Source organism: Lepidochelys kempii, chromosome 4 (assembly GCF_965140285.1).
Source record: "Lepidochelys kempii isolate rLepKem1 chromosome 4, rLepKem1.hap1, whole genome shotgun sequence".
Lineage (NCBI taxonomy): Eukaryota > Metazoa > Chordata > Testudines > Cheloniidae > Lepidochelys > Lepidochelys kempii.
The window spans coordinates 121,561,446-121,573,859 of NC_136383.1; the positions used below are offsets into that span (position 1 = coordinate 121,561,446).

At 42.5% G+C, this 12,414-nt stretch overlaps 1 protein-coding gene across 8 annotated transcripts in view; it reads right to left on the bottom strand.

Annotated features, from left to right (window-relative positions):
- HTT (huntingtin) overlaps nt 1-12,414 on the bottom strand; it is a 182,417-nt gene that overhangs the window by 17,437 nt on the left and 152,566 nt on the right. For 7 of the 8 annotated variants that reach the window (XM_073342650.2, XM_073342649.2, XM_073342651.2 and 4 more), the window contains 4 exons: nt 11,192-11,322; nt 10,865-10,994; nt 6,165-6,320; nt 2,691-2,881 (listed from right to left, as the gene is read on the bottom strand). In XM_073342650.2, the coding sequence (XP_073198751.1) occupies nt 2,691-2,881; nt 6,165-6,320; nt 10,865-10,994; nt 11,192-11,322 (608 nt within the window). Of the gene's footprint in view, nt 1-2,690; nt 2,882-6,164; nt 6,321-10,864; nt 10,995-11,191; nt 11,323-12,414 lie in introns of those variants that run through there. The other variant, XM_073342653.2, reaches the window with a different exon arrangement.

Below are 12,414 nucleotides of genomic sequence, written 5' to 3' on the forward strand. Positions count from 1 at the left end.
AGTGAACTCTTATGCATGGCTACTGTGGAAGCCATGGACATGACCACTGAATCTGCTGCAATCAGGGAAGCTTGCACAGAAGCCCACGCTATGGATTTCCCCTCATCTACCAGCGTGGAGAACTCCAATACGGCCTCTTGTGGCAGCAAGTCTGTGAACTTCAACATGGAGTCCCACATGAAGACGACGTATCTGCCCAGCAGCACCTGCTGGTTAGTGATCCTGAGTTGCAGACCCCTGGTAGAGTAGACCTTTCTTTCGAATAGGTCCAACTTTTTAAGAGTATTTTTCTTTAGGTGTTGCACCTTACAGACCCTGCCTTTCTTTTTTGTTGGCAATGGAGACCACCGGGGATTGGGGGGGGCGGGGAGTGGGAGGGTAAGATTGGGATTAGTGTACAAGAATTCATAACCCTGGGCAGGAAGGTGGAAGTTTACTACAAGGCTTTCACCAGTTTCATGATGACCTCACTGAGAGGCAGAGCAACTGCTGCAGCCAAAATGTCCACCAGACAATGAGAGGACTCTTACTATCTCCACCTGAATGCCCAAATTTTGGGCCACCATCTTAGCTGTTCCTGGTGGAGCTTACAGTCATCTTGGGGCAGCAACACTCCTGTTCCTGACATAGCCTCATCAGGAGAAGAGGCGGCGGCTGAGGGCACTCCTCTTCCCCTTCTGCGCCGACCAGATCCCACAGACTGGTTCCTGAAACTCAGCACTGGACTCGGTACCAGAATCTGGATCAGATGCTGCCTGATGGGGAGCAGTGCCCTTCTCTCAGAGGCCACTGAATAAGAGCACCTCAAATGGGGCCCCAGGATTGGGGGAAATCCCCATGGATTCCAAAAGGGACACTGCATCAGCATAGGTCTCCAGTGACCACTAGGCGAAGCACTCGATGGCATTCCTGTGCCCTGATCCGCAGCAGATGAGAGTAGTACGACCCAACCTCTGACTCCGACAATGAGGTGTGTCTATCTGATGACCACGGAGGAGTGGCTCCCACCGGTGATGGAGAGCAGTGCCAAAGTGGGGAAGCCAGCGTCGGGGCCAGCATGGTCAGTTTCCCCTTAGACAGTACCGGACGGCCTGGTACAGAACAGTAACTGGTGGCCACAAGCTCTCTCCTGCCCGCCAGCACCCATACCACTGGCTCTTGCACTGTCAATGACACCAGTACCAATAGCAGGTGCCTGGTGGCAGTGAGTGAAGCCAGCATGGACAACATTGCAATAGCACTGGTACTGCACTGTCCCTCCAGTGCGGACTGTTAATCTGGTACTGGACTCAATGGCGTCCGTATATGGGCCGGAGTCAGTGACGCTGACTGCTGCGGCAGAGCAGTGGCCTGGCTTAGATCACACTCTGATATGCTCCACATGCCTGGCCTTCTTAGGTGTCAGGGAACATCCCCTCTCAGCTGGCTGCTTCTTATGTCTCTTCCTCTGCACTGGGGATGGTGAACAGTGCTGGGACTCCCGCATGGTAGGAGGAGCGCACTGATGCCGAGGTGCTTGATACTGAGTCCGACTGGCTGAACTCAGAGGAAGGTCTCAGTGCCACCTCCATAATCAGGAACTTCAACCTCTCTCTTTGTATGGGGCTTAAAATCCCTTCAAATCTGGCAGTGGTCCCCGACGTGAGCCTCATCCAAGCACTTCAGGGTCACACAGGGACAAAGTCTTGTTGCAGGAGGTACAAGGTTTGAAGCCCAGCGACCTAGGCATGCCTAGGCAACAGATAAGGACAAAACTCCGCTAACTAACCAAGATATGCAAACTATACTAACTGACTAACAACTATGCCAACTATATACAATAATCAGAGGAAACAAAGTTCACTGAGAACACTGGTCAAAGCAAGAGGAACAGTTCCAGCAACGATCATAGGCAGTAAGAAAGAACTGTGGGGACACGGAGTGAGCTGGACCCTCTATACCGGTGCAACGAGCACACCCAATGCTATGAGCACCCCAGAGGATGCTCGAGCCACCCTGACGGGTACCACCGAGGGAAAATTTTCTGGCGATTGTGCTCAGCACACACCTACAGTGGGATCAAAATGTGCAAGCACTCGAAGAAGAAAGTTTAAACCCTTTATGACAATGGTTTTCAATCTTTTTTCATTTGTGGATCCTTAAAAAATTTCAGATGGAGGTACAGACCCCCTTGGAAATGTAAGAAATTCTGTGGACCCCCTCAGGGAACACTTATTTCTCACTCTTCCTTCAAGCACGTCACTTCTGCAAATCAAAGCTGAAAGTGGTGGCAAGGAACACTAGTATGTATCAGCTACTATGATAGAAACCTTTAGTTTCCAGTCTGAGAGGCTGTTACATTTCAAAATGGCTAGGGGACAGGCAAACAACGTCCATATAAAAATAAAAATTGACTATTCACCTCAATCTTGAAACCAACTATCTTTTTGAGGTTCAAACCTGAAATGTAAAAGCTTTTTGCTCATTACTATGCACTCTATTTTCAATTGGAATCAGAAGCAAAAATAGTAACATTGCAAGAAATTTAATTAGCATATTCTCAACCTGAAGTCCTCAGAATCTTCTAAAAAAAGCTTGTTTTACAGGATCAAGAGATCTGTATAAATCAGCATATTTCTAGATGCTTATTCTACAGTTCAAATTGTTCTTTGCATTAAAACACTGCAAAATTTCTAATACATAACACCTACTGTGCTATCCCTCTCAGATTGGAAAGCAAATACTCGCTGATAATTGGAATGAGTTGCTTTGCTGTTTCATCAAGCAGGTCACATTCAAGGATGTAAAGAATTCCATGCAGAGCTCCAATCCGACTTGGCATATGGGTGCTGCGTAGTGTTGATTCCAACAGACGGCTTACTGGCTCGGCTACAGCTTTATCCTAATGCACATAAACAAAACGATGCACTAAAAGCATCACTGGACCAATGCAGCATTCTGATGACTCATTAAAAGTGGAAAAGTTTTTGATGGTGAACTAAAGACTAGAAAATGTACCATGAATCAGAGGTTTACACAAAACAAGTGCTTAGATATCTGAATAATGTACTAAGGGAGATTGGAGTAAGTTGGAAAACTGGTATATTCTGGCTTGCAAATTTAGTTAAACTAAAGAGGTTGCATCTAATTCTCAGTGTAAAAGCATTCTCCTCAGAGAGATCATAACATTAAATCAGTGTAAGTATTTTATCAACTTTTTGCAAGTGAAATGGTAAACCACTGCACCAAGATGATAATGTCACATTTGGAAAAGAAGTTCTGTGATAATATATCATCAGTTTAGGGGAAGCACTAATACTACTGATAGGTAAGGGATGCCATGGATGCAGATTAGGATATTTACATACTAAGCATCCTTATATGTAGGCCTTGAGCTCCGAGAAGTTTCTAATCTGTCCATGGTCCTCCAAACTGGTGGATGTGTGAGGAAGAACGCTAATATATGGAACAGATTGCTATATGCCCAAGATCTGCATATAAGGATGCTTGGCACGTAAGCACTCTAAACGGCATCTATGGTAAACATTACCATGGAGCCTCAGTCATTTGGACACACTGTTAATAGTCTGTTACCCATGGCCACTGACAGTCACATCTGGACACCACTTCCTCCCCACCACCTGTATGTTTAGTCCTCGAGGGCGAACATGGTATTAGAGGATTGTAACAGAAGAAGCAGAAGCTGAGAAGGCTGGAATGCAGGTTATTTATATTGCAGTAGCACCTGGAATCCCAATCAGGGCTCAGGGCCTCACTATGCTAAGCACTTATAAACGTAACAAGACGGCCCTTGCCCCAAAGCCAAGAGACAGCAGGTGGAGGAGGGGCACCCATTCAAGGACATAATGAGACAACAGTTAAGCACAGCACACTAGCTGCCTAACCATTGTCAACCTTTTTGTACACATCACAGCAAAGAAGATTTTAAGGAGGGTAACCAAGTGGCTTTATGAAAGTTTACAGGGAGATGTTGATGGCAACAGCTTTGCTTTCTATGAGCTTCATGAATGGAATGAGAATTTTTAGTGGAAGTGGTTGGGTGTGAGTGAAGGTGGTTTCTGCACCATATATTGGAAAATGTATTTCACTACAATGACTTTCAGGATTGGAGTCTTAGTGGATCTATCACTGCTCAGGCTCTCTCTGGTAACAGCAGCAGCTCAACGGTAACATTCACTATCTACAACTGATCATAAGATTATGGCCACTCACTCCTAGTGTGGACCCAGCAATGGGCCTCCATGCCTTTGCTAGAATACTAAAATGCACTCTTTTTAGGACTACAAAACGTCCATCCTAATCTACAATCTAGCTCGCAATGCAACTACCCAACTTCTGAGTGGCATGAACCACTACATAGACAGACCTGTGTTCAAGTCTCTACAAAGGTTTCCTGTCTGGTTTTGGGGGGGTAATTGAAGGGGCTGCTGCTTATCTTTAAAGCGCTGAATAATCTGGTACCTGGCTATCGGGGAGATGGCCTCTTATCATATCCCTTGTCATAGCAGTTAAAAATCAAATGAAGGCTCTTGCTGGACCAGAGGAAGGCTCTCAGCTTCACAGAATTTAAAGCCAGAAGGCAACATTAGATCATCTAGGCCACGGGTGGCCAACCTGTGGCTCCAGAGCCACATGCATATCTTTAGAAGTTAATATGCGGCTCCTTGTATAGGCACCGATTCCAGGGCTGCAGCTACAGGTGCCAATTTCCCAGTGTGCTGGGGGGTGCTCACTGCTCAACCCCTGGCTCTGCCACAGGCCCCACCCCCACTCCACCCCTTCCTGCCCCCTCCCCTGAACCTGCAGTGCCTTCGCTCCTCCTCTTCTTCCCCAGAGCCTCCTGCATGCCACGAAACAGCTGACTGGGAGGGAAGGGGAGGTGCTGATCTGCAGGGCTGCCGATGGGTGGGAGGAGCTGATGGGGGCCTGCTGACGTATTACTGTGGCTCTCTGGCATTGTACATTGGTGAATTCTGGCTCCTTCTCAGGCTCAGGTTGGCCACTCCTGATCTAGGCTAACCTCTTGCATATCACAGGACCTTAAATTTCATGCAGTTACCCCTGTATTGAGCCCAATTACTTGTGTTTGACTACAGTATATCTTCCAGGAAGGTAGCCAGTTTTGATTTGAAGACATCAGGAGGTGGAGAATCCACCATTTTCCTTGGTTGGTTGTTCCAGTTTTTTCCCCACCTTAACTGCTAAAAATTTGTGCCTATTTCCAATTTGAATATGTCTGATTTCACTTTCTAAACATCTTGTGCCTTTCTCCACTACATTAAAGAGCCTGTTGGTACCCAGTCTCTTCTCCCCATGAAAGTACTTCAATACAGTAATCCAGTACTTCTCAATTTTCTTTATGCTAGGCTACACAGTTTGAGCTCTTTAAACCTCTCGCTGTAAGGCATTTTCTCCAGCCCTTGAATAATGTTTCTGGCTCTTTTCTACACCCTCCCTAATTTTTCAACATAGTTTTTAAACTAGGGACACCAGAATTGGACACAGAATTACAAAGTCAGTCTTACCAATGCCATATACAGAGTCAAAATCACATCCCTACTTCCCTGTTCATACATCTACGGATCACATTAGTTCTATTTGCCACAGCATTGCACTGGGAGCTAATATTGACTTACTTGTTCACCATAACCTCTAGATCTTTCCTAAAGTAATGGCTTTCCAGCATACATCCCCCATTCTATACATATTGCTTGCATTCCTAGTTCCTAGAAGTATAACTTTGCATTTGGCTATATTAAAACTCTGTTTGAATGGGCCCAGCTTACCAAGTGATCCAAATCGCTCTGTATGACTGCCCTGTCCTCATCTTTATTTACTACTCTGCCATTTAAGGTCCTCCCCTCTGGAATTCATTCCCCAGAACACTCCAAGCCACAAATATAGCAGACTTCAGGACACAAAGACACTGGGTCTAGCTTTGATTAAGTTAAATTAATTATTAAAATTATAAAAAAAATGGATGGATGAGAAGTAATTAAAAATGTATTAAAAATATGAAGCTGCCACTATGACAGGTGCTCCCTAAAAACCTCTGAAAGTATGCCAGTTCTTTGTGGCAGAAGTGCAGCAATTCCAGTATCAAATAGACCAAAATAGCAGTACATTCACAGACTTGCCACAACTTTTAAGTGACAATTTCTTACCATTCCAAGAACAGCAGCTGCTTTACATGTGGCTGGTACCAAATACTGAATGAGAATCTCATCTTCTGATGGATGCACCTTCCGCAATTCTGTCAGTGTGGTGTACATCATCTCAAATTGATTCCTTTCTGTAAACAAGTCAGACACTGCCAGAAGCTGTGAACATGATAAAAATGGAGTAGAAAAATCTGTAATTATCAAGTCACAAACAGACTGTCCCCGCTTAATATAACTACCAGAAAAAAAAAAAATTAAACTCCTTTTATTGTAACATGGGCTATAAAAAGTTTTAATTTAAAAACTACAGTAAAATCAGATATAGCCTAATCAGACACTGGCTTAAAAAGAAACAGTCAAACTTTAAAAAGACAAAGAACCCAAGATGGTAGAATGACATTTACACACATTTTAAAAGAAAATATTTAAAGCCAGTTCTTCTTACATACCTTCTGAAAGCAGAGTTTAGGATTCTGTATCTCTTAAATAACAGTAACACAAAACATCAGAAAATGCTCCCTGCTTTGTTTTAGGAATTATGGCTGAATTGCTTACTATCTTAATCAATGTGTTAGCTAACTCAGTCTTGAATATGTATCGGGGTGGCGCCCCAAACATATTCCTCAATGCTCTTTTCTACCACCCAGGTATTTTTACTATCACTTGACCCCTGAACAGGAGTCAAAAAAACCCAAAACCACTTGGATTGCACAGTAACTTGGATCTAAGATGTGTTCTCAATACGTATTCCACGTCTGGGGCACTTCTGCCCCAGGCCAAGATTGGAATCAGTAGTGCCCACTGGACCATGCCTGTGCCTTTCATGCCCTTAAGCCCCCTCGCTTGAGGGCATAAAGTGGGCGAAGTGACCAACCAACCCTCATTTCCTTCACCAATATGGAATTCCAGTGTTGTTAGACCTTGCAGTAGCTGGGAAAGGAGGGTGGGTTGAGGACTACATATAGATAATATATCTGGAAGAGCTCCAGTCACTATACAAGTTAAGTAACTTCCCTTTCTTCTTCAAGTGCTTGTCTATATGTATTCCTCATCTGGTGACTCACAAGCAGTGGACAAGATAACAGAGACAGGTGCTTGGATTCTAACTAAAATAATGACTGTAGCACAGCTCTACCAAATCAAGCACCAGATAGAGATGCCTCTGCCATGGAATAAAGCTTAAGAAAGATACATATCATCTTCCAACTAGCTGTCGTATATATGTTAGTTATGGAATGTTTCTGAAACAAACTCCAGAAGCTGCATGTGCTCTTGTGTTGTATGACGTGCTAATCTCCCCTGGAGGTCCATATGTAGAGAAGGTTCTCTCTACATACACCAACAACACAGCTTCCATGTCATGACATGTAGAGATGCCAGGTCTGAATGAAGTTTTCTTCCCTTGTCCTGGCTGATTAAGTCCTAAGGGAAAGAAAAAGTTATTGGGGGACTATATGGACAACCTGTTGAGCTCTACCACCTGGCCAGGTAAGGCTAACAGAGTGATTAATCCCAAATCCTGCGTGATCTTTTTCATTATTCATGGGATCAGATGGATGGATAGGCAGTCATAATATAGACCTTGAGTCCACAGAATTGGAAAAGCATCTGACTGTGAACTGGGACTCAGTCCTCTGGTGGAGCAGAAATTTTTGTACTTCTTGTTCTTGATTGCAAACAAATCTGTGCAAGGAAAATCCCACTGGTCAAACACTGACCCAATGACAGAGTCCTTCACAAACCACTTGTGGTTCTATTAGAAATATCTGCTGGCATATTCTGAAGACATGGCAAGTGGATTATCAAAACAGTTATTTGGTGTTGGATATGCCTTTCCACAGGTAATGGCTTTCTTGCATAGACAAATGGATCTGGTCCTTCCCTGCTTATTTACATAAAATGTTGCAGTTATAGTGTGTCATTATTCAGATGCTTTGTCCCCTGATGTGGCTGAGAAAAGCCATATAAGCAAGACACTGCTCTGTATTCTAGAACACTTATATGTAACAATCTTCTCTTTGGACCACCAACCCTGTGCTCTGAGATAGCTAGGATGGGGAGCTCATCTAGGCATCGAAACATCGGTCACTGTACACTTCACAGGAAGTGATGGGTAGAAAGCAACACCCTTACATACTTGATGTGGTCCTTCTACCAGTTTAACCACCTCAAGACTTGGGGGATTTGAATCTTCATGTCTTTATTATGAAGGTGTGGGCTATAAGAGGACTACAACCATTCCTCTGACAACATTGATGGAGTCTGGCGATTGCAGTCACAAATGCGCATAAGACCACGTCCTACCAGACAGATATGTCCTTACAGTCGTTTGAGGATTTTCTTGATGTTGGTTGATTAGTAGAGACATGTCAAATTTGGCTCAAGGTAGACAGACTACACCACAGCAAAAGTGTATCTGGGCTCTGATAAATTACATTTTCTGAGCATGAGTTAGGGAGGATTAGTCCTTGTTTATATTGAGCCCTAAACCTGTAGAATATACTCAACCACACAAGGAGACAATATACTGAATCCTGTCCATGACTTGCTAGGGAGAAGTTCCTTGAACCAACCAGACATCAAAGTACATTAAATGAGCTGCTACTGCAACCAAACATTTCACAAAAGTTCTTGGGGCTTTTGACAAACCAAAAGACACACTTTGTACTGAACGTGTGTGTTGCTGACCACAAAAATGTAGAGATTTCCTGTGCGCTGGATGGATGAAAACATGCATCCTGGAGCTCAACAGCTGCAAATCAGTCTAGAGGATCCAAGGTGGTGATTACTGAGGACAGGGTCACAATCCAGAACTTGAATTGGCCGATGAATGTGTTTAGGTTTTTAGGTCTAGGATGAGGCAGCCTATTGATTTTTGGGGGGACCAGAAAATAATGGGAATAAAAGCCCTTTCTTACAAACCGAGGAGGAGCCGCCTCACATTGCTCCTAATTTCAGGAGGGATTGTGCCTCCCAATGTAATAGACTCTCATAAGAACGGGGTCCAGAAAAGGGATGGTGAAGACAGATGGACGGTAGGAAAGTCTTGAAGCTGAATGGAGTAACTTTTCCCCTATTACCTCCAGCACTCATTGGTCAATGGAAATATGGTTTCAGGCTTCCTGAAAACTAAAGAAATGGTTCCCAAAAAGGGTGGGGAAAGGGTAAGGATCTCCCAAAACTGGCTGACGGCTCTAGAAGTGACCGTCAAATTAACTGCTTCGAGGAAGGTAACAGTATCATGGCAATGGTGACAACATATTAAACTCAATTGGGAGGATAGGCAGACCTGTGATAGGAGTATAGTTATGATGGAAGGCATTAATCTATAGACAACTGGAACACAGCTTGAGGCTGTGGCTGTGCTAAAGAGATGTCAGGGCTTCAGGTGTCTCTCATATCCCCTTTTCTGATATCCCCCAAAATCAACAGGGCTCTGGCCACTGATGCCTTGATCAATTCCAGAATCTCAGAGAATGGTCTGTTGCAGCATTCAAAAGTTATGTTTTACATACATACACAGAAATCCCATCAAGTTGAGTGTAAACACGATGGCCGCCCTCCTGGCCAACAGACCAGGGATCTACAGAACTAAAAGCCATGAGGTGCTTGCAACTGCTTGAGCTACAAGCCAAGGGTTCTGTAAACTGGGGTTGTAACAACTCATATGCTCTGTTGACCAACATAGAAGTGGACTGTAACACACTCACCAGTGGGTTACATAAGACCTTTGCAAAAGCTTAGCCAAATAACTAACAGAAGAACAGGGACCGCAAGTGCAAGAGATCAGACACCACTAACTTTGCTCAGTCTTACAGCCATGGGTGGTGAGAAGGAATTGAGGGTCTGTTGGTCATTCCACACCCCCTTATGCTCTCAGGCTGGGGGGCTCAAGGGCATGAAAGAGGTAGGTGCAGCCTAACCGACAGTGCTAGCCAAAAGACTTCCATTAAGTTCATGGGGCAAACGTGCACCAGACATGGAAAACATACAGACAAGCACTCAAAAAATAACTTCTCTTTACTTACCCTTTTGGCTTACAAAACCAACAACTGAAGTAAAATAAGTAGTTTTGGGGTCCAAATGAAGGTTACTGTTTAGCAACATTATGAACCCAGATTTCCAAAAATGCACAATACATTATCTTTGTAGCAAGGGTGTCCCATCCTAAGATTTTCTAAGTCTATGAATAATTGCCTTTCAATTTATATTATCTTAAAAATTTCAGTGGCAATCACTCCCAGGTGCTCCATCCCTCAAGAATCCTAGATTTTATCAGATGTTTCAATAATAATCTTAGTGCCTACTTACATCATTTGTTCCTCTGCTTTTATATTTTCTTCCTCATTATATTACAGGGTAAACACAGAATCATGAACTCTAGTCTTAATAGGTAGGCAAGTAAAGGAAGAATTTATTCTCAAATTTATTCTTTTATAAAATATTTATTTGTAACTCAATTTTACACATATTCTACTATTAATGAGTGCTTAAAACAGCTTAATATATTTTAATCAAAAGCTTTCCCATTGAAATTTAAGTTACCATTACGGATGAAGGATGTATCATTACATCAATGACAATGCCTACAGAAGTCAGTTTTTCTGTATATTAGGAAAAGCTACTTTATAAACTCTCTGTAAACTCAAACATACCATGAAAGTGCACTCAATTATGACACAGAATTTATTTTTTAGACTTACTGATCGCACCACTTCACTAATCAGAATGACTGGTGTTCTCTTGCTAGGATTTGATGGCAATATCCATTGACTGTACAGTTCAAGCAAGAACTGAGAGCAAGAATGTATATCAACCCCAGCCCGGTGTTTCCTGCAATGTACAATGAGCAAAGATTACAATCACTATATTCATGTTTCTTTTCAAAGTAATTAGAAAAGCAATCCTTACACAGCATCCATTTTATAAAAAGCAACATATAATTCTCTTTTAATGACTTCAAAACGCAAGAACTATTAGCACTGAAGTCTTTTCAAAGTGGCAAACGAAAAAAAAGCAACACAAGTGACCTGGAGTTAATAGGAGAGGTTGGTGGTGAAGAAGGAGCAGGCATATCATTCTCATCTTCTTCATCTTCATCCCACTCCTCTTCTCTCAATGGAGTGATGTTATTTCCTAGCCACACGGAGTGTATAGAAACCTTAAATATCAGAAAACATTAACTTGAAAAATATTTAGCTTTTTCATAATCAAATTAGAAGTTGCTAGAACAAAAAAGCTATAACAAACTTTTCTATTTAAAAGAGGAGCAAAAATACTGTACAGTATCAAGATAGGTTTATAAAACCTTTATACCATTATTTTTATAGTATTTTATGTTGCATGTGTGTTGTGCTTATATGGCAGCAATAAGATTATGCTGTGCACCCTATCACTTCACTGCAAATACTGAACTTGTTTCTAAAAACGTATGGCATATTGAGTTTACAGGCACAACAGTGAGTTTTACAGGCATCGATCATACCACTACACTTACAGTACATTAGCACAGACCCATTAAGCTATAGCTATAACCAACTGTATCTTATCTGGGAACCAATATATGTATGAGCAAGTCCCAACCCTGAATTTTCTAGCCAAAAATACTTTCAAAAATGTTTCCTTTATTTATATTCTAGTGTCAAACTAGAAACAATTCAGAAAGTGCTACTACTGTAAAATTAAAGAGGACATGGGACGGTTAGTGACTGCTGGGTCTACTGCCATTTGCAAAAGTTTAGAAACTTAACTGGGTTTAGCTAATCGCAACTCCTATGCTAATTTCAGAAAAATGCTTGTGAGGAAAGGGAATTGGAAGGTCAGAGTTTGAACAGTCATGTTTAAAACAGCCAAGGCTCAAGTAATATGCAATATTAGAGGACTTCTACTATGAGATATATGCAGTGACATTGCTGCCTTCCCTTAGATATGTCTGGAGGAGGGGAAAAAAAATAGATCAGCATGAAACCCTGATATCATTCCACAGGGTTTTGTGGGAACATCTGAATGTGTGTGAATCCCATCCAGTTTGCATAACTGGATTTTGCACCCTAATTTTTGGGGCTAAATAAATCCCAAACTCAAAGTGCCAGTTAGCTGACATGGCCTCACTGTTGGGTTGAAACTATGAAAAAAAATCAGACAAAACTAAAATCAATCTGGCCAATGCTAATGAAAGCTGGGACAAGTTGGCTGAACGGTTAATGAATCTTAGAAAACCTGATGAAAATGTTGAGCTTATAACTAAGTCCAG